The 25,215-nt window shown below is 41.6% G+C and overlaps 1 protein-coding gene and 1 long non-coding RNA gene across 4 annotated transcripts in view; both read left to right on the forward strand.

Moving 5' to 3' along the window:
* Positions 1-16,348, forward strand: part of LOC148108616 (uncharacterized) — a 54,651-nt gene extending 38,303 nt beyond the window's left edge. For 2 of the 3 annotated variants that reach the window (XR_015727520.1, XR_015727519.1), the window contains one exon: positions 13,077-16,348. This is a non-coding gene — a long non-coding RNA (uncharacterized LOC148108616). The other variant, XR_015727521.1, reaches the window with a different exon arrangement.
* A 3,317-nt stretch (positions 16,349-19,665) lies between these two features.
* GLDC (glycine decarboxylase) overlaps positions 19,666-25,215 on the forward strand; it is a 97,881-nt gene continuing 92,331 nt past the window's right edge. Inside the window, exons 1-2 of the mRNA XM_045780702.2 lie at positions 19,666-20,415; positions 20,919-20,997. Of these exons, the coding sequence (XP_045636658.1) occupies positions 20,161-20,415; positions 20,919-20,997 (334 nt within the window). The 5' untranslated portion in view covers positions 19,666-20,160. The remainder of the gene's footprint in view (positions 20,416-20,918; positions 20,998-25,215) is intronic.

Raw genomic sequence — 25,215 nt, forward strand, 5'->3', positions numbered from 1 at the left:
AAGTTTGGTTACTTTCTTTGTTTTAGATTCCTAGACATGGAAGATCTCAACCTAAAGACTGTCCAGGTCTATTAGGGTTCAAACAGTTCATCTGTGTGGTTTGTTTGGTATTTTAAAAACCTATGCAGAAACTATCAGCTGTAAGGAATTACTCCCTAAATCATGGCTGTAATGAGCTTTAGATGTGCTGGCTTGACATGAGAGAGTGCATCCATCAGGGGTCATTCAGGAAAACAGAAATCACTCTGGGCATTTCAGACAGAGGGTTGATATTAGGAATCAGGTGTTTACCACACTGAAGAAGAGAAAGTCAGGGGAAGCTGCCACTGGCTTCCAGGTTTGTGTTGTTTCTGAGGTCCTGAAAAGCAGTGAGTTGTGGCTGTCACACAGGAAATTGCAGGAACTAGCCGCCAGTCGTCATTGCTGTTTCGTTGCATAGGGATGAGTGACTAACAGTGGAATACCTGTTGTCATTACAATACTTCCCATCTGCCTCATCCCACATACCTGTCCACTGCTGCCAGAGGAAGAAATGAATTTTGCCTCTCTTCTGCGTAACAAACATTGTATGAGTGTATTTGTGGCTGACTGTAAATGGCATCCAGGATCCTGGAGGAAATTGGGTCAGAGAAATAGAGTTTCAAGACACTCCAGCATTTGTGATATAGAGAAGAGAATAGAAGGGAGTGGGAATGCATTTTGAATAAAGAAAAAAAAAAAAGCAGTCTATTTCTTTGGCTACTCAGCAACCATACAGAGCTTTCTGTCTATATTCAAGTTTACAAATAACAGCAGTAAAAATAGCCTGCTTCCTCCTAATGTAATGAAACAATCTCTTACACAAAGGATAGCGTACCCACCTTTTTCTCTGGAAGAGGACAGCTAAAGTCTCATCAATCATTATATTTATGAATGATATTTCTAGTTCAGTCATAATCCCCCTTTGATATTCTATGCACAGTGGATTAATTTATAATGTTAACTACCACCAACACACCTTATATAAAGTAATAAAAAGGGGAAAGGGAAAAAGGTTGATAAAGTATATATAGAACAGAACATGGAAAAGTATACATAGGAACTTGATACTTGCTTCTACAACTCGTCATTGCACTATAACTTCTAATCTCCTTAGTCAACTACCTATACCCTGTTCTCTTTTCCCCAGCCAGAACCTTAGCTGGTCATGATTCTCTACTAGTAATGGGATGACCCAAACCTCCACTTCTGAAAGGTCTGAACCCTTACTGGCCTTGTCTGTCTAAGGTTACTATAGTTTTCCCTTATGTTTTAGCCATTGGACATGGAAGTAATGTGAACAATGTGAAGCAGTAAACCTATCTTCTGTTTATAATTAGCATCAATTGCCTCAACTGGTAAACAACCCCCTTCTTTGCTTGTTGATTTAATGGCATGAAGAGCCACAAATGTCCAGGTGGCAGCCTTAGCTTCCACTTCAATAGGATCATTGTTGTATTTCCTGAAAGAAGTGTTCCTTTCTTTGGAACTAAGTGCTCTAAATCAATAGAGCCAAAAACTAGAATAAGTGTAGTCTTGCACTGTTAAGCCCATATTGAACTCTTTGGCCATTTTCAACATGACCTCACTGAGTAAATACTGGGGTGGTTGGGGACGGATTCTGGCTGACATTCACAGAATGGGTAGTCTTGTTCACTTGATTATTGGGAGCCTCACCTGCAGTTAGCGCTCTTTGGTGAATGTTCACATGGAAAGCTATTATTTTCTCATTTTGTGCCATTTGAAGAGGTCCAAGCAACCTCTCTCCTTATCACTGATCCTCCAGTCTTGTTTTGCAACAAACCATTAGCCACTATCCCAGAGTCAGTGCCATTTGTATCTCTGGACATATCTCTTTCCAAATGAATTATTTCAAATTCTGCCCATTTGGAGGATTTCCCTTTCCTGCTGTCCTTCAAGGCACTCCCTGAGTGGGACTACAGTTTTATAGTAGTTCCTTCTGGTTTTTGTCAAATACCATGAAGAATCAACTACACATCAAGCCTAAATTCTTTGTTTCATGAGATCATACATGTGGATTGAAAGGGAGGAGTCAATGTAGAACAAGTAAGTGTCACAGGAATCTGAGCACTTGTTCATGAAATTACTAGAACCTTCAGAAACTGCTTGAACCCATCTTCTGCTGGATGATGGAATGGATACCACTTCTACTTGATGGAGTACTACTGGGCACACCCTGCTTTAAAGACTGGTAGGTTAGAACATCTAGTTCTTGATGGACATTATAAATCACAAGATCTCTTAAATGACTCATTGTAACATATTCAGTTTCATGGCCTAATATCACTCCAAGAGCTATATCTCAAAAAGAGCATTTTGTTGCAGAAAAGGGCATGGCTTTGCTTCAAAACCTATGTGTTTACTCTATATTCTCCTATTAGAGCTTACCAGAGGCTCTACATAGTATCCCTATGTGTCACAGACAGGCCAGCATTGGGTTTACTAGGTCATGAATCCCAAGGGTTAAACAAGCTTGTATTTCCCCTACATTGGCTCCCCTAAAAACTGGCAATTTTATAGGTAAATAAGTTGGAGCAGTATACATAAATGTGACATATATGGCCTCCAAAATCCAAACATGCCCACCAAGCATTGTGCCTCTTTTTGAATGGAAAGAGTTTAAGGACACAAAACTGTCTTTTACTTTGAAGTGGATAGCTCAACGTAACTAAGACCACTGGAGCTAGGAACCTTACTGAGGTAGTGGATTCCTGAATCTTAATGAGGTTTATCTTCCACTCTGGTATGTGTCTTACCAAGGACAAACTTGCTGCATTCTGCTCACCAGGTCCTTTAAGCATCATGTCCGTCAGGAGGGAAAGGCAGTCCAAGGTCTTGGCAGATTATAGCATGACAGAAAGTTGAAAAGTTGACACAGCACTGTGGTAAAATAGGCAGGTGTACTGCTTCTGTTGGCAGGTGAAATTAAGTGCTTCTTTACCAATTAGTATAGAGGAAAAATAGTTTTCCCAGATTAATAGCCACATACCAGTTGCAAGGGACTATGTTAATCTCTTCTAGTAATCAGAAGTCACAGCTCCAATTAGAATTACTACCTGCATAAAGTTTCATAATCCATTATCAATCTAAAATTATGTCTTCTACAGAGATCAAACAGGAGTGTTAAAAGAGATATGAACCAGACTTCTGCTTCTGGAAAAATGGAGTACTAATTATAGCTAATTATAACTCAAATCCCTGGTGAAATACATAAGGCACCTATCAGAAGAGTTGGAAAGGTGGAGAAAAGGAGGTGGCCTAGGCACTTTAGGACATGAAAAATGACCTAGCAGTGAGATTCCTGAGGTTTTTATTTTGCCTCATGTGTATCCAGGCTTCAGTGTAAGAGAAACCTGCCCTCACTAGCCAAAGGAATGAGAAAAGGGTGACTCTGCAGGATAAAACCTGTTTGACTATACCTGTCCTATTCCAGGTAGACACCATGAAAAAAGTCACACCCATCCCCCTCATAGCTGAGTCTGGCCAAGACTGTGGAATGGAGCCTTGCTGGCCATCCCTGCCCTGCACTGACAGAGGCAGCACTCCTCTAACCAAGCTCTGTAGAAACTATGAGATGGGAAACTTTTGACCATTGCTGCATTAAGAATGTCCCAGCTCAACTATCTAGTTGAGTATTAGAAAAGGGAACTGGAAAATGGGATTCTTTAAATCTGTGTATGAAGTCCTGAGCAGACCTTGGAGTGGACCATGCATGAAACCGACCATAATCAACACAGCACACGGAACTGTGTGGACTACTGCCCAGGTTTTAAATTGTCCTGGGAAGTACCCAAGTGGGGCAGACCAGAAGAGCACTGCAAAGGCCTTGAAAACTAATTGACATTTCAAATACAGCCCACAGAAGTGGGCCAGGACATGCATTCTAAACCTAAACAATATGACTGCCTTATAAAATGGAAGCTTTATTATTATTTTTTTAAATGGAAGATTTAAACAGGAAACATAGTCTCATAATATTCTAAATGTCCTGGATAAAATGCAAAATTACTCATCATACCAAGAATGAGGAAAATCCTTAACTTGGTGAGAACTATAAAGAGGAATTGAATAGAAATTTTAGAACTGAAAAATACAATAAATAAATAATATAAAATGTAAATCGGTGGCTAGACTTTACACACGATGGAAAAGACAGAGGAAAGAATCAGTGTACTTGAAGGTAGAGGAGTAAAGGTTACCCAATCTGAACAACAAAGAGTAAATAGGAGGAAAAAATAAACAAAGCTTCAGAAACATATGAAAGTGTAACAAAATGTCTAGCATTTGTGTTATTGAAGTCCCAGAAGGAGAGGAGAAAAAGAGAAAAGGACTGAAGAAAAAAATGTCTGAAAATTTCTTCAATTTGGTAAAAAATACAAACCTACATCTTTAAGAAGCTGAGTGCTGTGGACTGAATTGTGCTCCTCACCCCAAATTCATATATTGAAACCCTAACCCCAATGTGATTGTATTTGGGGATAGGGGCTTTAGAAGGTAACAAATGGTTAAATGAGATCATAAAAGTGGGGGAACTAATCCAATAGGATTTGTGGCCTTATAAGAAGAGGAAGATTTCTTTCTTTTTTTTTGTCTTTCTTTCTCTCCCCCCAGCCCCTAGCACCTGCCTCTTTTCTTGAAAGGCTGTGTGGGGACCTAGCAGGAAGGCATCCATATGCAAGCCAGGAAGAAAACTCTCATTAGGAACTGAATTGGACTTTCTAGTCCCCAGAACTGTGAGACATAAATTTCTGTTGTTTCTACCCACTCTATGGTATTTCATTATGGCAGTCCAAGTTGACTAAGACACTGAGAAAACCTCAAATAAGATAACCACTCCCCCTAAAAAAGATACATCCAAAAAAGTTCATGCCAAGACTTATCATAGTCAAATTGCTAAATGCTATAGACAAAGATAAATGCTGAAAGCAGCAAAAGAGAAATGACACCTTATCTATAGGAAAAAGTCTTTGAATGATAACAGATTTCTTATCCAAAACCATGGAGGACAGAAAGAGGCGGCACATGTTTTTCAAGTGCTGAAAGAAAGGAAGAATTGACCTAGAATCCTTTGTCTTGTGAAAGGTCTTTAATGAATGGAAGGAAAATCAAGTTATTCCCACAAAAGTAAAACTAAGAATTAGAAGCTAGCCTTTTAAAAAAAATAACTGAAGGATGACATTCCCTAAACAAAAAGAAAATGTTTAACAAAACCCCCAAACACTCTCGGAACATCAGGAAAAAAGAAAGAACAAAGGAAAGTGCAAAAATATACATAATGTTTGCTAGCTATGAATTCTCTAAATTTTTGTCTGAGGAAGTCTTTATTTCTTGTTCACTTTTCTTGTTTTGTTTTTTTGTAGTTTCAAGTTTTTGTTTAAATTCCAGTTAGTTAACATACAGTTAGTTAACATACATAACATAACATATAACTAATGTAATATTAGTTTCAGATGTAGAATTTAGTGATTCATCACCTACAACACCCAGTGCTCATTACAATAGGTGCCCTCCTTAATACCCATCACCCATTTAACCCATCCCCACCCAACTCCCTATATCGCCCGTCAGTTTGTTCTCTATAGTTAAGAGTCTGGTTCCAGATTTGCTTCTCTCCCCTACCCCCTACCCCCATGTTCATCTGTCTTGTTTCTTAAATTCCATATATGAGTGAAATCATATGGTATTTGTCTTTCTCTGACTGATTTATTTCGCTTGGCATTATACACTTCTATCTCCATCTTGTTTACTTCTGTAGGTTTTTAAAAAATATTTTATTTATTTATTTGTCAGAGAGAAAGAGAGAGAGCACAAGCAAGGGGGGAGTGACAGGCAGAGGGAGAAGCAGGCTCCCCGCTGAGCAAGGAGCCGAAATTGATACTCAATCCCAGAACCTTGGTATCATACCTGAGCCAAAGGCAGATGCTTAACTGACTGAGCCACCAAGGCATCCCTCTTGTTCACTTTTGAAGGATAATTTCACTGCACAGAACTCTAGGGTGATGTTTTTTAATAGCTTAAATATTTCACTGCACTCTCTTCTTATTTGCAAATTTTTATTTGCTAGAAATCTGCTGTAATTCTTATTCTTGTTCCCCTGTAGGCAAGGTGTTTTTCCCTCTGGCTTTTATTTTTTTATTTTTATTTTTTTATTACTATGTTCAATTAGCTGACATATAGTACATCATTAGTTTTTGATATAGTCTTCAATTATTCATTAGTTGCCTTTAACACCCAGTGCTCATCACAATACATGCCCTCCTTAATACCCATCACCAGGTTACCCCATCCCCCCACCCACCTCCCTTCTGTAACCCTCAGCTTGTTTCCCAGAGTCCAGAGTCTCTCATGGTTTGTCTTGCTCTCTGATTTCTTCCTATTCAGTTTTCCTTCCCTTCCCCTATAATCCTCTGTGCTATTCCTTATATTCCACATATGAGTGAAACCATATGATAATTGTCTTTCTCTGCTTGACTTATTTCACTTAGCATAATCCCCTCCAGTTCCAACCATGTCGATGCAAATGGTAGGTATTCATCCTTTCTGATGGCTGAGTAATATTCCATCGTATATATGAACCACATCTTCTTTATCCATTCATCTGTTGAAGGACATTTCAGCTCCTTCCACAGTTTGGCTATTGTGGACATTGCTGCTATGAACACTGGGGTGCATGGGCCCCTTCTGTTCACTACATCTTTATCTTTGGAGTAAATACCTAGTAGTGCAATTGCTCAGTTGTATGATACATCTATTTTTAATGTCTTGAGGAATCTCCATACTGTTTTCCAGAGTGGCTGTACCAGCTTGCATTCCCACCAACAGTGTAAGAGGGTTTCCCTTTCTCCACATCCTCTCCAACATTTGTTGTTTCCCATCTTGTTAATTTTTGCTATTCTAACTAGTATAAGTTGGTCTCTCATTGTGGTTTTGATTTGTATTTCCCTGATGGCTAGTGATGTTGAACATTTTTTCATATGTCTTTTAGCCATTTGTGTGTCTTCTTTGGAGAAGTGCCTGTTCATGTCTTCTGCCCATTTTTCGACTGAATTATTTGTTTTTTGGTTATTGAGTTTATGAAGTTCTTTATAGATCTTGGACACCAGCCTTTTATCCATAATGTCATTTGCAAATATCTTCTCCCATTCCGTGGGTTGCCTCTTAGTTTTGTTGACTATTTCCTTTGCTGTGCAGAAGCTTTATATCTGGATGAAGTCCCAAAAGTTCATTTTTGCTTTTGTTTCCCTTCCCTTTGGAGACCTGTCTTGAAAGAAGTTGCTGTGTCCAAGGTTGAAGATGTTGCTGACTGTGTTCTCCTCTAGGATTTTGATGGATTTCTGTCTCACATTTAGGTCTTTCATCCATTTTGATTTTATCTTTGTGTATGGTGTAAGAGAATTGTTGAGTTCATTCTTTTGTATATAGCTGTCCAATTTTCCCATCACCATTTATTGAAGAGACTGTCTTTTTTTTCCATTGGATGTTCTTTCCTGCTTTATCAAAGATTAGTTGACCATAGAGTTGAGGGTCCACTTCTGGGAATTCTATTCTGTTCCATTTATCTATGTCTGTTTTTGTGCCAGTACCATGCTGTCTTGATGATCACAGCTTTGTAATATAGCTTGAACTCAGGCATTGTGATGCCTCCAGCTTTGGTTTTCTTTTTCAACATTCCTCTGGCTATTCAGGATCTTTCCTGGTTCCATACACATTTTAGGATTGTTTGTTCCAGCTCTGTGAAAAATCTTGGTGGTATTTTGATAGGGATTGCATTGAATGTGGAGATTGCTGTGGGCAGCATAGACATTTTAACAACATTTTTTCTTCCAATCCATGAGCATGGAATGTTTTTCCATCTCTTTGTGTCTTCCTCAATATGTTTCATAAATGTTCTGTAGTTTCTAGGGTATAGATCTTTACCTCTTTGGTTAGGTTTGTTCCTAGGTATCTTATGGTTTTTGGTGCTATTGTAAATGGAATTGATTCCTTAATTTCTCTTTCTTCAGTCACATTGTTAGTGTATAGAAATGCATCTGATTTCTGTGCACTGATTTTGTATCCTGCCACGTTGCTGAATTGCTATATGAGTTCTAGTAATTTGGGGGTGGAATCTTTTTGGTTTTCCACATAAAGTATCATGTCATCTGTGAAGAGAGAGTTTGACTTCTTCTTTGCCAATTTCAATGTCTTTTATTTCTCTTTGGTGTCTGATTGCTGAGGCTAGTACTTCTAGTGCTATGTTGAACAATAGTGGTGAGAGTGGGCATCCCTGTTGTGTTCCTGACCTTAAGGGAAAAGCTCTCAGTTTTTCCACATTGAGAATGATATTTGCTGTGGGCTTTTCGTAGATGGCTTTAGGATATTGAGGTATGTTCCCTCTATCCATATACTTTGAAGAATTTTAATAAGAAAAGGATGCTGTATTTTGTCAAATGCTTTTTCTGCATCAATTGAGAAGATCATATGGTTCTTGTCTCTTCTTTTGTTAATGTGATCTATCACATTGATTAATTTGCAAATGTTGAACCACCCTTGTATCCCAGGAATAAATCCCACCTGGTCATGGTGAATAATCCTTTTAATGTACTATTGGATCCTATTGGCTAGGATCTTGTTGAGTTATTTTGGCATCCATGTTCATCAGGTATATTGGTCTGTAATACTCCTTTTTGATGGGGTATTTGTCTGGTTTTGGGATCAGGGTAATTCTGGCCTAATAGAACAAGTTTGGAGGTTTCCCTTCCATTTCTATTTTTTGAAACAGCTTCAATAGAATAGGTATTATTTCTTCTTTAAATGTTTGGTAGAAATCCCCCTGGGAAGCCATCTGGTCCTGGGCTCTTGTTTTTTTGGGAGATTTTTTATTACTGCTTCAATTTCCTTGCTGGTTATTGGTCTGTTCAGATTGTCTAATTCTTCCTGTTTCAGTCTTGGTAGTTTATAAATTTCCAGGAATGCATCCATTTCTTCCAGATTGCCTTGTTTGTTAACTTATAGCTGCTGGTAATAAGTTCTAACTATTGTCTCTATTTCCTTGGTATTAATCCTGAGTTCTCCCCTTTCATTCATGATTTTATTAATTTGGGTCTTTCTCTTTCCTTTTGGGTAAGTCTGGCCAGAGGTTTATCTATCTTAATTCTTTCAATGAACTGGCTTCTAGTTTCATTAATCTGTTCTACTGTTCTAGTTTCTATTTCATTTATTTCTGCTCTAATTTTATTAATTCTCTTCTCCTTCTGAGTTTAGTCTTTATTTGCTGTTCTTTCTCCAGGTCCTTTAGGTGTAACGTTAGCTTGTGCATTTGGGATTTTTCTAATTTTTTGAGAGAGGCCTGGATGGCTGTGTACTTTCTTTTTAGGACCACTTTTGCAGTATCTCACAGGTTTTGAATGAATGTGTTTTCATCTTCATTGATTTGCATGAATTGTTTAAGTTCTTTAATTTCCTGGTTGACCCATTCATTCTTTAACAGGATGCTCTTTAACCTCCAAGTGTTTGTGTTCCTTCCAAATTTCTTCTTGTGACTGAGTTCCAGTTTCAGAGCATTGCGGTCTGAAAATATGCAGGGAATAATCTCAGTCTTTCAGTATCGGTTAGACCTGATTTGTGACCCGGTATGTGATCTATTCTGGAGAAAGTTCTGTGTTACACTTGAGAAGAATGAGTATTCAGTTGTTTTAAGGTAGAATATTCCATATGTATCTACAAAGTCCACCTGGTCCAATGTGTCATTCAAAGCTCTTGTTTCTTTGTTGATCTTCTGCTTAGATGATCTGTCCATTGCTGTAAGTGGAGTGTTGAAATCTCCTACTATTAATGTATTATTATCAATACGTTTCTTTATTTTGGTTATTACTTGGTTTATATAATTGGCTGCTCCCATATTGGTGGCATAGATAATTGCAATTGTTAGATCTTCTTGTTGGATAGACCCTTTAAGTATGATATAGTGTCCCTCTATATCTCTTACTATGGTCTTTGGTTTAAAATCTAATTTGTCTGATATGATGTTTGAGGTCCATTGATGTGGTAAATTGTTCTCCATCCACTCACTTTCAATCTGGAGGTGTCTTAAGGTTCAAAATGAGTCTCTTGTAGACAGTATTTGAATGGGTCCTGCTTTTTTATTCAATCTGAAACCGTATGTGTTTTGATTGGAGCATTCAGCCCATTTACATTCAGAGTAACTATTGAAAGATATTAATTTAGTGCCATTGTATTGCCTGTAAAGTCTTTGTTTCTGTAGATTGTTACTTTCTGGTCTATATACCCTTGGGGTTCTTTCTTTGCTTACAGAATCCACCTTTATATTTCTTACAGGGCTGGCTTGGTGTTGAAATATTCTTTCAGTTTCTGCCTCTCCTGGAAACTCTTTATCTTTCCATCCATTATGAATGACAGCCTTGCTGGATAAAGTATTCTTGGGCGCATGTTCTTTTCATTTAGTACTCTGAATATGTCTTGCCAGCCCTTTCTGGCTTGCCAGGTGTCTCTGGATAGGTCTGATGTTATTCTGAGGTTCCTCCCTCCATACGGAAGGAATCCCCTCTCCCTAGCTGCTCTCAGGATAGCTTCTTTGGCTTTATGATTTGCAAGTGTCACTATTATATGTCAGGGTGTTGATCTGTTTTTATTGATTTTGGGAGGGGTCCTTTCTGCCTCTTGGATACGAATGCTTGTTTCCTTCCCCAGATTAGGGAAGTTCTCAGCTATGATTTGATCAAATATAACTTCTAGCCCCCTCTCTCTCACCACCCCCAATAATTCTGACATTTGAACGTTTCATGGGATCATTAATCTCTCCAAGCCTTTTTTCATGGGCTACTAGCTGCCTGTCTGTGTCTTCTCAACTTCATTTCCATCAGCTTATCTTCTAGATTGCTTATTCTCTCTTCTGCCTCATTGCCCCTAGCTGTTAGAGTAACAAGTTTAGATGGCATATCATTCATAACATTTTTATGTTTGGCCTGATTAGATCTCATTTCTGCCCTTAGAGATTCTATATTGTCACTTATGCTTTTTTTCAAGCCTAGCTATTAACTTTATGATTGCTATTCTGAATTCTATCTGTGACATCTTACTTATATCCATATCGAATAGCTCTGTGGCAGAGAATACTGCCTCTGGTTCTTTTTTGTGTGAGTTCCTCCTTCTTGTCGTTCTGTCCAGAGAATGATGGTTGTCTGAATGAACAGAGTCCAAAATATCAACCATGACCCGAGCAAGATGCACCCTAGCAAAATCCACAGTGGTTGGAAGTCACCACAGAAAAACAAAGCCAAAATGAAACACAAGAATAAAATTTTTAAAAAGGATGGGGGAAGAAGAACTATAATCTCACAGTGTGGACAAAGCAGGGTGTCGCACTTGTTCCTGGGTGAATTTTGGTCTCTGTGTTAGAAGAGACTACATCCCAAAATTGCAAGGAATGTAAAACTTTATATATATCTAAAAAGAAATATATATATATATATACATATATATATAGTATATAAATAATATATATGAAGATAAAATTGAATAGAGTGAAAAAAGGATGAAAATGAAGCATATATCTATAAAAAATGTTGATGTGAAAAAGTACAAGTTAAAAAGTGACTATGAAATACATGTTGGTATAATAAGCTTCTAGTTGAAATGACAAAAAGGTAAAAAGAAAAAATAAAGAGAAAAAGCATAAGAAAAAGAGAAAAAAGAAAAGGAGAATTTTATCTGAAAAATAAAGGAGTCATGAGGGAACACCTGGATCTCAATATACTATTTTCCCCTGGTGTTGCAATTTTACAGTCTTGTCTGATCCATGGGCTTGTCATCCACCTGTTCTTCCAGACTGCCTTCTGGGGGAGGGGCCTGCCATGCTGTTTCTCAGGTATCCCTCCCTGGGAGGAGTTGTCCCACCCCACCTCCACCCTACCCCCCATCAGGGGGATGGGCTCAGTGCAAACTGGTCCTCTGTGTGCCTCTTCTTCCCTGGAGGCTTTCTGTGCCTCTTCAGAGGATCAGAGCAAAAATTGCCGCTGCCAAACCTCTGGCCCAGAGCGGAAAGATCGCTGTCTGCTCTCTTTAATAAACCCTCCAGGACAAACAGTCTCCACTTCTGTATGCACCAAAAACCGCAGCCTCCCGCAGCGTGTGCCTGCAGCAACTTTCTCAGAGGTAGTCCCAGGGGCCTTTGTGACTCTAAAACCGGGAGCAGCTGTGGGCTCATGCGCACACCCAAAGCTCCTGGATCATGTCTGAGTGCTGCCCTAATGTCCTTTCTGGGTCACTATTGCCCTGTGAGCTTTTGCCTGGTGGTGGGCACAAGCTCCAGTCTTTTTCAGGCTGCTCAGGAAAAGAGCCATTACTGATCCACCTGGCTCATGGTTTATGGCGATCTGAGCTGAGAGTCCCCTCCGGGTCTCACTGACCATAACCTGCTTCCCAGTTCCACTGTACCGTCACTGTATTTGTTCAGGCACCCCCATTCACTCTGTGACTCCTTCAGATCCTGAGACCACAATGCCCTAAGTAGAATTCTGCCTTTTCATTTCCAGAGCCCCTTTCAGAGAGGGTTGTCCTCACTAAAGCAGATTTCTAAGGGTTCCAATTTTGCACTCCAGTGTTATATCACTTTCCAGTAGCCAGCTTATGGAGGCTCCCTCCCCCTTCTGTTTATCTCCTGCTATCTCCCCAAAGATTCAGGACTGCGCACGTCCTACCCAGCAAAAAGCAGTCACTTTTCTGCTTGTAGAGATCCATATATATATTCTTACATCTCAGGCTGATTTTGTGGGTGTTCAAATGGTTTGATAGCTATCCAGCTAAATTCAGATGACCAGTTCAAATGGGATCCCCTACTCCTCCACCATCTTGCCTCCCTCTCTCTCTGGTGTTTAAAGAGATTTTATCTTTTGGGACACCTGGCTAGCTCAGTGGGTAGAGCATGTGACTCTTGATCTTGGGGTTGTAAGTCTGAAACCCACATTGGGGAGTGATTACTTAAAAATAAAATCTTTTTCTTTGAAGATTTTATTTATTTGTTTGCTTGTTTATTTTAGAGAGAGAGCACACAGGAAGTGCAGAAGAAGAGGGAGAGGCAGAGAATCCCAAGCCAACTCCAGCCTGGAGTGCAGAGCCCAATGTGAGGCTCAATATCATCACCCTGAGATCATGACCTGAGCCAAAACCAAGAGTTGGTCACTTAACCGACTGAGCCACCCAGGTGCCCCAACAATAAAATCCTTAAAAACAATATTTCATTTTTCCCCTTGGTTTTCTTCAGTCTGAATATGATATGCCTAAGTGTTGTTGTATTTCTCTTGCTTAGTGTGTTCTCTGGGCTTCCTGGATCTCTTATTTGGTGTCTATTTTAATTTTTGAAAGTTTTCAGTTATCATTACTTCAAAAATTCCCTCTGCTTTCTCTTTTTCCTCCTTCTGGTATTCCAATTATGCACCTTTTGAAATTGTCCCATAGTTCTTGGATGTTCTGATCTGTTTTTTGTTTTTCTTTTTGCTTTTTCATTCTGTTTTCTTCTTCTGCATTTCAGTTTGGGAAAGTTCTATTGACATGTTTGCATTCACTAATTCTTTCCTCAGCTGTGTCAAGTCTACTCATCAACACTTAGAAGGAGTTGTTCGTGTCTGTTACAGTGTTTTGATTTCTATCATTTCCTTTTGATAATTTCTTGGAGTATCCATCTCTCTGATTACATTGGCCATCTGTTGCTACAGATCATCTACTTTTTCTATTAGAGTTTTTAACGTGTTAATTATAATTATTTTAAATTCCTTGTCTGATAATTCCTACATCCGTATCATGTGAGAGTTTGATCCTGATGATTTATGTGTCTCTTCAAACTGCTTTTTTTTTTTTTTACTTTTTGCATGTCTTGTAATTTTTTGTTGAAAGTTGAACATGATGTATTGAGTGATAAGAACTGAGGTAAATAGGGCTTTAATGTGAGAATTGATGTTAGTTTGGCAGGGTTGTGTTGTGTTTAACGTTTACTGTAGCTAACAGTGACAGAGGCTTCAAATTCCTCTAGTGTCCTTGTTTATCTTTCCCCTGTTGCTTATGGGATTCCCTAGTACTCTTCCTCAGAGACAACCTGTGTCTTACAGAAATTTTAGTTGTTTTATTGGAGTCCTATTTATGTGGTGGTGTGTTGTGGTGGAGGAGAGTGTTTTTTAATGCTCCAGTTAAATATAGGCCTGTGGGTTAAGCGTCTGCCTTCGGCTCAGGTCATGATCCCAGCGTTCTGGGATTGAGCCCTGCATCTGGCTCCCTGCTCAGCGGGAAGCTTGCTTCTCCCTCTCCCACTCCCCCTGCTTGTGTTTCCTCTCTCATTGTCTCTCTCTCTCTGTCAAATAAATAAATAAAATCTTAGGGAAAAAAAAGGCCTGTGTCTTGTGCTGTGAATGTCTAACTGTATCTCTAGTGATACAGCTCCCTCACCCCCACCCCACCTCATACTCCTTTCCTTGGCTGCAGGCTTCCCAGTCTTGAAGCACTAAACCCTGTTGACTCCCCCCCCCCCCACTATCTGAGATAAGAATACTGGAGGGGGTGAAGTGGGAGGAATTCCCTTCCTTAACTTGGATAAACTCTGGAAGTCCTTTTCTTTGGAGAGTAGGTCTTTGTTATGAAGAAGGCTCTGGGCATATTTCACAGTGATTATTCTTTTCCTTTTTCTACCAGTGCTGGGGGCAGATATTTCTTAGATTTTTATCCTAACTGTGGTGAGGCTCCTGGAGGTAAAGCCCAAGAAAGTGTGGGAACCCACTAAGACTGTAGTCCCCAGGAGTTTCTTCCTCTCAAGTTAGTCCACAGTCAGCATCCAATGATCCATCATAATTACCATTACATAGTCCTACCAGTTTCTAACTCTAGCAGCTTCTTCTCTAGGCAAGCAGATCTTGGCTATGTCTCCTTGGATGAGCCTGTCTTATCAGATTTCAAGGAGGCATTTTGTCCTGCAATGTCAGTTTTCAGATGTGTCCAAAACCATTGATTTTTAGTTTTTTCAGGTTTTTTTGTTGTAAGGACAGAAGTGATGACTTTCATGCTCTTTACATATTGGACCTGAAAGCAGAAGTCCCAAATCTTCACTTATAATCAGACTTCCATAACATCCCACTGTGATTAGTGGACCAGAGTAGTTTGTTTTGGGTCTGCAGAATTTAGCATTCTTTTAGAACCAGATTCCAGTAACTGCCCGAAGTCTGGGTATTTTCCTTTCCTTGGAGTATTAGTCAGTGTTCTCCAGAGAAACAGAATAAATAGTATATGTATATATATCAAAAGAAATTTTAAGAAATTGGCTCATGTTGGGATTCCTGGGTGGCTCAGTTAGCTACCTTCAGCTCAGGTCATGATCCCAGGGTACTGGAATCAAGTTCTGTGTCAGGCTTCCTGCTCAGTGGGGAGCCTGTTTCTCCCTCTGCCTCCTCCCTCTGCTTGCGTGCTTTCTCTCTCTCTCTCTGACGAACAAATAAATAAAATCTTAGAAAGAAAGAAAGAAAGAAAGAAAGAAAGAAAGAAAGAAAGAAGAAAAGAAAGAAAGAAAGAAAGAAAGAAAGAAAGAAAGAAAGAAAGAAAGAAAAAGAAAGAAAAAGAAAAAAGAAATTGGCTCATGTGATGATAGAGGCTGGCAAGTCCAAAAATCTGCACTAGCATGCTAGCAGGCTGGAGACCCAGAGAAGAGCCAAGGCTATAGTTTAAGTCTAAAGGTTATCGGGAAAGAGCCAATTCTATAGTTCAAGTCCAAAGGCTGTCTGCTGCAGAATTTCCCCTTGTTCAGGGGAGATCAGTTTTTTGTTCTATTCAGACCTTCAACTAATTGCATGAGGCCTAACCACTTTTGGAGGAAGTCAGTCTGCTTTCCTCAGAGTCCACTGATGCAAATGCTAATTTCAACCAAACACATTTCACAGAAACACCAGAACAAGGTTTGACCACATATCTGGGCACTGTGGCCTAACCATAACACTTGGTAAATGGCCACAGGTATCTTCAGGAGAGTTTAGGAAGAAGATTTATGGTGTATATATATAGCAGGGTCATAAGGTCTTTTCTCAGGTGTTCTTTTTTAAGATTCCCTTCACTGGGGAGGCTCTGGGTCTGTGAACCAGCTAAAGGAAGAGAGCTATTTGACAGGCTGTGTCTCTTTATTTGGGTGACATATCCAAGTTTGGCTCACCAGATTAACTAAGATTTTCATAGGTTAATCATTAATTATGAGCACCAAAGATGGCTGTGGATCAAGCCTGACTAGTTACCACTCTGACTCTGCTGCCCTTTACAGCAAACTTGCCCCCTTTTCTCTGTTTTCTAGTGTTGCTGCTGGCCCCTACCACTCTGGGACTCTATCCTTAGCATTGAACACAAGGAGCCTATTTCAACAGTGGCGTCTTCTCCCATCATCTCATATGTGCAGACATAGAAAATACAGAGCTTTTCAAGAATACTACTGCTCCTCTTAGCAATGGATTTCTCAATGTTTAGATGAAGTGATTGTCCTCTGGGCCATCCTGAGGGATACAATGAAAGGGTTGAAGAGTACATTGCACATGATGAAATCATCCCAACATCCCTATCTCATCAATTCTTTGGATCCTTTCTTCTCTATTATGCCAAAAAAGTTTTAATATTTTAATCTAATTTAATGAAGGCCATTGTTGAGTAATTTCTGTATTATTTTCCTTGGTTTAGAACCCACTCCCACACAGAAATCCTCCAGTACTGATATACATTAGTGATATCTTGCCATTGTTTCCCTGTGTAGGCTTCTCCTCTGGTAGGCTTCTCATCTTCCTAGGGTATGCTGAGATCTGAATCTTGTGGATCTAGAGGTAAATAAGTATTGATACACCTTTGCAAGATTAATGCTTTAGTGAAGCCATTCCACGATCATCAATAAGGGATTATCAGCATTTCAGAGAGGGGATGAGGGACAGCTTCAGCTGTCAGAGGGACTCAGTGAAAGTGGGGGTTCAAGATAATCAAATTCAACCCAAACTACCAAAATGTCCCTGTTCCAAGTTAAGACTTAGTTTTTAATTAATCCCAAACTTTCACATGTGAGACCTGATAAAGCCGTGAATTCAACTTGTATGATAACTGGGCAATCCACAGGATCAAACATTGGGTGTGATTTTTTTTTTTTTTTTTGTCTCTCAAAAGAGTTTAATGAAGTACAATTTTGATATAACAAAGCAGAGTGGTATAGAGCAAGAAACAGGATTGACAACATGACAGGAAGTGAAACTGGGGGCTGTCTTACGGTGAAGCACCCTCCAAGGGCCACCACACTGGATCCCTCCACACAATCTTTTCCTACTTTTCCTTTAGTTGTCAAAACATCCCTCTTGGCATCTGGATTGGGTGTGATTTGTAAATACCTTCTCCCTGCAGCTAAAGAAGTTAAGAGATTGTTTAGAGTGGTGAAGGCTCTCTAGTTCTCTGAACTATCATTTTATCCTGTAAATTCTCTAGGGCATCTGGAAGCCACCAGCCCTCCCTATAATCCTTGTAGATATCATTCCCATTGCAAAGGTCTAACCCAGGAACTAGTTCGTCTAGCAAAGACCTCCCTTCAATAGGCACTTAATTCCCCACTGATAATCTAAGTAACTGTTTCCATTTCATGACAAAACTATCATGATCTCATTTTCCACTAGTGACAGAGTTATTATTTACTTCAGACAGAATTGGGTCAGGTAGCTAATCCCAGATTCCTGTCTTTGGGGGTTAGTTTTCCTAAAGCTACTTTTGGCCTCAGTCGCAGGCTCTAAGGTTTATTCAGAAAACAAGCAGAGGAAGATTAAAATGCCAGGAATAGGTGCACGTAAAACCACTGGAAGGACTGGAAGAACAAAACATAGAGTGGAAAGACCACCACTATATTCAAGTAAACCACTGAAGTTCAATGAGAAATTCCTGCTGCCTCCTATGTTGGAAAACCAAAGGAAATTTCCACAGAGGGACACAGCTGCCCTGCTGTACCAATGTGGGTGGCTGGTAAGGAAGTACTCCATGTCTGCTATCACTTGTGCATTTGTCTGCTGCTGTCAGAGAAATAAGAAAATGATTTCTGCTTTATTCCATTTTCTAGTTCTCACACAAGTCTAGATTGTTGACAGAAGTTTAATGACATCCAGAACCCTGGAGCCAAAGGAAACTGGGAATTATAGTTCTCTGGCTTCTAGCCCCTGTGATACATAGAGTGTATTGACAGGAATAGGGATGGCATCCCATACTGAGGGTATCTCCCAACTTTTATGAAGGCTGTAAATTCCATTCTAAATGAATGAAAACCTGTTCAAAGACATTCAGCACAGCCCTTTCAGCTCACCATCTGCACCTGCCTGCCATACGCACACATTTTGCTTACTGTTTTGTTGTATACTTTCCTGCCTCTCTGCATAGTCTATGTGCCTGTCAGCTACAGAACCCAGAAAGTGCAGAGAATGGAGTGGAAAGACCGCCACTCTCTTCAGGTAAATAGGAAGATAGGACTAGACAGAAGACATCAGAACATTACTTAGACTACAGATAAGTAGAGGAGAAAAAAGCAGGTTCTACTTACCTGTAGTCTAAGTAATGTTCTGATGTCTTCTGTCTAGTCCTATCTTCCTCATATTAGGACAGTCGTAATTTTGAAAGTTCATTCTTTGTTTTGTTTTAAGATTTTATTTTAAAGTAATCTCTACACCCAGTTCTGGCTAGAACTCACAACCCTGAGATCAAGAGTTACATGCTGTACTCACTGAGACAGCCAGGTGCCAGAAAGTTCATTCATTTTTTTTTTTTAAGAACTGTTTATCTATTTTAGAGAGAGTGTGTGTGAGGTGGGGAGGGGCAGTGGGAGGGAGCGAGAAACTTTAGCCGACTCAGCACCAGAGGAGGTGGGCCTCCATCTCACCGCCCTGAGATCGATCAGACCTAGGCTGAAAGCAAGAGTTGGCCGCTTAACTGACTGCACCACCCGAGTGCCCCTTGAAAGTTCATTCTTTTTTTTTTTTTAATTTTTATTTTTTTATTTGACAGAGATAGAGACAGCCAGCGAGAGAGGGAACACAGCAGGGGGAGTGGGAGAGGAAGAGGCAGGCTTGGGAGAGGAAGAGGCAGGCTTCCAGCGGAGGAGCCTGATGTGGGGCTCGAACCCAGAATGCCGGGATCACGCCCTGAGCCGAAGGCAGACACTTAACAACTGAGCCACCCAGGCGCCCCGTGAAAGTTCATTCTTGATACAAATCTCAAGAGATAGCTGGAGACCTTAGATGTACAAAATTTTCCAACTAAGATGACAGTGCAAAACATATACCTCAATATCTTTTGCATTCCCTCCCTCCCCACATATATATGGGGAGAGAGAGAGAAGTGATTGAAGCCTACTGTTGGGGCAATTCTTTCAATGTATAATAAAATCCATCCAGCTGGGTGAGACGAGAAAACTGAAGCTCAGAGGTTTAGTAACTTGCCCACAATCATAACTATAAAAAAAAAACTTTCATCTGCCCTTATTGGTTTCCATGAAATATAACCGGAAACGATACCCTAAAATTAATGAATGGAAACTATTGGAGCCCGTCTTCTCTATCAGAATCATCTTTCATCTCAGCTGAGTTCCTCAGGCAGTTCGCCTGCAGCCGTGCAGCCGGATCCCGCGCCAGTGCGGTCTCAGACCTTAGCCCCGAGTGCGTGGATCGCCCCGGTCTCCGCATCAGCCCTAGACCGAGTAGGAGTGATGAGGTCGGCCGGTTCTGAGCCAGGAGCGAGACTGCTGAGGGCCTGAGAAGGGAGCAGGAGAGGGGGCGGGGCGGGGTGTGCCCCTCCCCCGCCCCTCTGTCCACTCCCATTGGCGGAGCCTTTCCTGGCCCCATCCCACCGTCCGCCGGCAGGGCAAAGCTTAAAGTGTGCGAAGCAGGTGCCTCGCGTGGAGCAACAACTTTGCGCGCGTGTTCCGGCTGAGCGCTGCGCCCATTCATTGCCCACGAGGCCCCATCCGTCTGTCTGCCGCTCGTCCAACGAGAAGGGGCTCCAGGCAGAAGGCAGCCGCCACCCGGAGGACTCCGACCAGAAGAGGCCGAGAGCGCGGCCGACCCTCGCGGGCCGGGGCAGGGGACTGTGGCCGCGACCATGCAGACGTGCGCCAGGGCCTGGGGTCTGCGTTTGGGCTGTGGAGTCGGGGGCGGCCGCCGCCTGGTTGGAGGCACGGGACCGCTTTGGGTCCCGCGGGGCCGTGACAGCAGCAGCGGCGGCGGGGACAGCAGCAGGGCTGGGGACTCGCGCCTCCTCGAGCGCCTCCTGCCCCGACACGACGACTTCGCTCGGAGGCACATCGGCCCCGGGGACAAAGACCAGAGGGAGATGCTCCAGGCCCTGGGGCTGGCGGTAAGAACCCCGCTCGGCCTTCTAGGGCCTCATCCCGCCCTGCCCGGTTTCTGCCGGCGCGGCCTCCGGTCCCCCGCCCAGAGCTCTGCTTTGCTCCGCGTGGGACCCACTCCCAAGTCTGGGGCCCTGGCGTGGCAGCGAGCCCGCGAGTTCGGTTCCTGTGCCCCAGCCTTCTCTCACTCGTTTACTTTCTCCATCCGCTCTTCGCGCCTCAGACCCTTATGTTTTTCAACCCAACTCGCCCTCCTGATGAACCCTAACTTTGCAAAAGGAGGACCAAACCTGGAGCGGTGGAATCACTAATCGAATTCATTTGCTTTCCTCCAAGTGATTTCTGGTTTGCTCAGAATTGTTCTTTTCTTTTTAAAATAGAAACCCTAATTAGGCGATTTAAATGAGGTTCCCATAAGCCTTTGTAGATGCAAAACACAGAGGTGACTCTTTTAACTTCCGAAGCACTTTCCTCTCCCTGTAGTGTTCACGGACTTATGTTTTAATTTTAGAGCATTGATGAACTGATTGAGAAGACGGTCCCCGCCAGCATCCGCTTGAAAAGACCCTTGAAAATGGAAGACCCTATTTGTAAGTTGCGGGAGGGCTCCCTTAGACTCCGCTTGCTCTGGCCTATTTGTCTTCTGTAGTCTTTGAAAATCCAGCTCTGGGTTAGGATTGCCCAGGACTGGGAATATGTTTATTAAAATAAAACAGTGGCGGGTGCCTTGAGGGGCGGGAGACGGTGGAATATTTAGTTCCCGAAGCAGTCAGTTCTGTACCCTAGGTTGGAATCCATGCCTCACCTTTCTAGGTCTTTATCTAGGCGCCAGCAAACTTCCAGCGGAAGGCAGTGCACACACGCGTGTGCAGGACTCCCCACTTCCCAGGCAACCGTCCCAGGCCACGGTTCTCATGTCCTTTGGGCTTAGAGAGGTGTCATCACCTCTGTGCAAGTCAGGATAATCTGAAGGGAAAAGGAATTGCCTATGATCATACAACTAGGGAAGTGGCAAAAATAGGAGATGCAGACATGTGCTCTCCCAGCCCAATTTTCTTTATAGGACTACAGCTTCACGTTGTTTTATCTCATGTCCAATTTCATTACTTATGCCTAGCGTAAGACAGCAGTACTCTTCAAGTTCAAATGATTTTTGTAAAGAAACATGCAAATAAGATTTGTGCTTGGTTAAGAAAGTTTAGTTTACTCATAGAATTAGAATTTTATTATACATTTAAATATTTTTAGTAGTCTGAAGACTGACTTTCAGAGGTATTTTTATCTGAGCACTTGACTTCCATGGACTTAGTCGTGAATTCACATGTCAAAGGATTGGTCAGGCAGAGCTGAAGAGCACTCTCTCCCTCTCTCTCTAAACAGGAAAGAATTCTTTTGGGGGTTATCTGGTTTTGAATCATAGAGATGCTGTCTCTTTACTCTTGGAGTCAGGTGAAGAGAAGGTACTTAGTTTTATTTTAAGTTTTAGGACAGAAGGGATATATAGATGGCAAACTTCTTTTAAAGATGCTATTTATTTATTTATTATTTATTTATTTATTTATGAGAGAGAGAGAGCATGGGCATGCATGCACGCCAGGTGAGGATCAGAGGGAGAGGGACAAGCACACTTCGCTGAGTGCAGAGCCCAACTGGGGGCTCGATCCCACAACCCTGAGATCATGACCTGAGTGGAAATCAAGAATCAGACACTTAACCCACTGAGCCACCCCGGCATCCCTCAAGTTGTCTACTTAAAAACAAAATAAAGATTGGGGCACCTGAGTGGCTGAGTTGGTTAAGTGACTGACTCTTGATTTCCACTCAGGTCATGATCTCAGGATCCTGAGATCTCAGGGTCGTGATCAAGCCCCAAGTCAGACTCCTGGGCTGGGTGTGGACCCTGTTTAAGATTTTCTCTCCCTCTGCCCCTCCCCCCTCCAAAAAAAATAGGTTACTTCAGGTTTGAAGCCAGTCCAGCTCCAGCAGGCTAATGTAACTCAAGCTATGATGAGGACTGCTTCCCTGGTTGGTTTCAGATCTGAACCATTTCTCCTGATGGCAGGGACCTTGCCTTTAGAAGGAAATCTGCACATTTTGTTCAGTTGAACTGATTGAGACCTAGGGATAGCTGGAAGCTCTATCTATTTCAATTTTAGGAAATCATAATCCTGATTTACTGGATGTTTAAAAAGTGAAGAGTTGTATATGTTTTTTTTTAAAGATTTATTCATTTATTTTAGGGGGGAGGGGCAAAAGGGGGGGAGAGAGAGAAACTGAAGCAGACTCCCCAACACAGGTCTTGATCTCACGACCCTGAGATCACAACCAGAGCAGAAACCAAGAGTTGGTCACTTAACCAACTGAACCACCCAGGTGCCCCAAGAGTTTTATATATACATTAGATTTATTTATTTTTATTTGAGAGAGAGGGAGTGAGCAGGGAGAGGGGCAGAGGGAGAGAAACTCAAGCAGACTCCCCACTGAGCAGGGAGCCCAATGTGGGACTTGATCCCACAACCCTGAGATCCTGACCCGAACTGAAATCAAGAGCCAGATGCTTAACCCATTGAGCCCCCCAGGCACCCCCCGAGTTGTATATTTTTAAAGCAAGCCTTAGGTCATGACTTTCTTAGATTGTCAAAGTTAGAAAATGTTTAGTTCAGCCCTTTTTACAGTATACTCTAAAATAAGATGTTAAGAACATCAGAGCCTAGGAAACGTGTCAAAGTTGTCTGTCTAAAAGCTCAGCTACTCACTTCCAGCTGAATGATGTGAACATTGGGGGACTCCATTTCTCCTTCTTTCTCTCATTGGAACCAGGCTCCTGATAAGTACTTTGCAAGTTACCTATAAACTTTAAACCCAGTGGCTTCTGTGAAATTTGGGGCTGGTTCCATCTGGTTATTCTGAGGTGACTCAGAGAAAATATTGCACAGTCAGGAGGTCCCCCTGCCACCAGCCCTGCCACTTCCTTGCCTTGAAGTGGACTGGCTCTCCAACAAAGCTTGCTTCTTGAAAGAGTGAGCTCTGGTTGGGGTAGGCACAGAATGTGTCAGAAAGGCATCAGTGTTTTACTGAGGTGTTGAATGTTGGAGAGCAGATTGGTCCGTGTAACTTCTAGGAGTAGCATCTCTATAGTGGAGCAGCGTTGTCCAAATGGTTTAATGTTGAATGCCTGTGTTCTATTGTAGTCAGGGAGGAATTCTGGACCCAATACTTGTTCACTGTATACACAGGAAACTAATAAGAGCTAGTTAGTTATATGAGTCTTAAATGCCCCCATTGCTGAGTAAAAGGAAGACAGAGAGCTGTAAGTACCATGGAGATACTTGGGTTAGTTGTTACACATAATTTAGTAATTTCAAACATTTATGTAGTGCTTACCATGTATTGGGCACTTTTAAAAGTACTTTTCATGTGTTAATTTAGTCCTTAGTACAACCCTATGAGGTAAGTACCATTATCTGTTCTAAAGATAAAGATAGCATAGCATACAAAGGCTGTGTCAACTTGCAGTGGAGACAGACTTCGACCCAAGCAGCCCAGCTCCACTGTCCACCCTCCAACCACTAGTAAACCACCGTCTTCATTGTTAACAGATAAGCACAAATCCAGTCATACCAGATTCCCCCGGCCATATGCCGACTGCTCTGGTTGGAAGTGCAGTGGCTTGCTTAGAGCACCGATGTGGGAACTCTCAGCCACTGGCAGGGAGAGGGAAGGGGTCACAGGGGCAGGACTAGGGTTGGGTGTTGAAGGATGACGAGTGATGCTCTGCTGGGCAAGGCTGGGGGAGGCTGCTGCAGGCAGGGGCCATCACGTACAAGACTGAGTGGCCTGACAGAGTCAAGCAAGTACAGATGATTCATCTGTCATGAGGATGCTCCCCTCCCCTTGGACATTTAAGTGCTTTGAAAGAATACCTTCATTATTAGCTGGATTCTCAGCAAATCATGCTTCAGAGAAATAAGGAAAGCTACTCAATTCAAAACTGTTGTCATCCTGTTCAAGTGAATCTACCCTCCCTCACCCACATACGCACATAAAGAAAGAGAAAAAAGTTGAAAGGATATGTGTCAATGGGAGCATTCATTTCCCTGGATGGGCCATGATGGATGATTTTAGCTTTCTTTTTGTTGCCTTGCTTTTTCTAGATTTTCTACAATAACTATATATTTATTTTGTAGTTACTACCAAATTTAAAAGTACTTTATGAACCAACCCAATCACTTTTAGCTATGGCATGCCTTGCTGTGTAGTATTTTCAATGAAGTCATCTCAAGCTAACCAGACTGAATTAGCTCATAACTTCACAGAAATTGCAGGGTTTAAATTTACACAAAATTGCACATTGCTTATTGTGAGAATGCTTAGGAAGAGCGAGGAGAAACTAACCCCCTAATGTTCATATTATTCAACCAGAACCAAGCAGCTGAGCTGTCGCCATGAGACTTTTGATGAACTTGTGGGAACTTAATGTTCTAAGCCACATCGTTGAGAGCGGTGTTTAATAAATGGTTAACAGAGGGGATGTTGTGTAATGCAGCTGTGGGTGATGACTATGTCACCTAAGTGGGGTTGGGCACTCTCCTGCCCTGACCTCAAGGACACCTAAACAGAACAGCTGTTCCCCAGGCTGTGGATGTCAGGTATCTTTCAGCTGGATGATATCCATCTTTGGGTTTTGCCTGTAGACTCCTAAGTTTGTGACAAGGCTCTCCCTTGGCCTATTCCTGACCAAGTTCCCAGCTTATATGAATTATTTTGTCTTTAGGATAATACCAATGGATTTTCCTTATATTTCCTGT

This window comes from Ursus americanus, chromosome 18, assembly GCF_024610735.1.
Source record: "Ursus americanus isolate L20-20 chromosome 18, mUrsAme1.1.p, whole genome shotgun sequence".
Lineage (NCBI taxonomy): Eukaryota > Metazoa > Chordata > Mammalia > Carnivora > Ursidae > Ursus > Ursus americanus.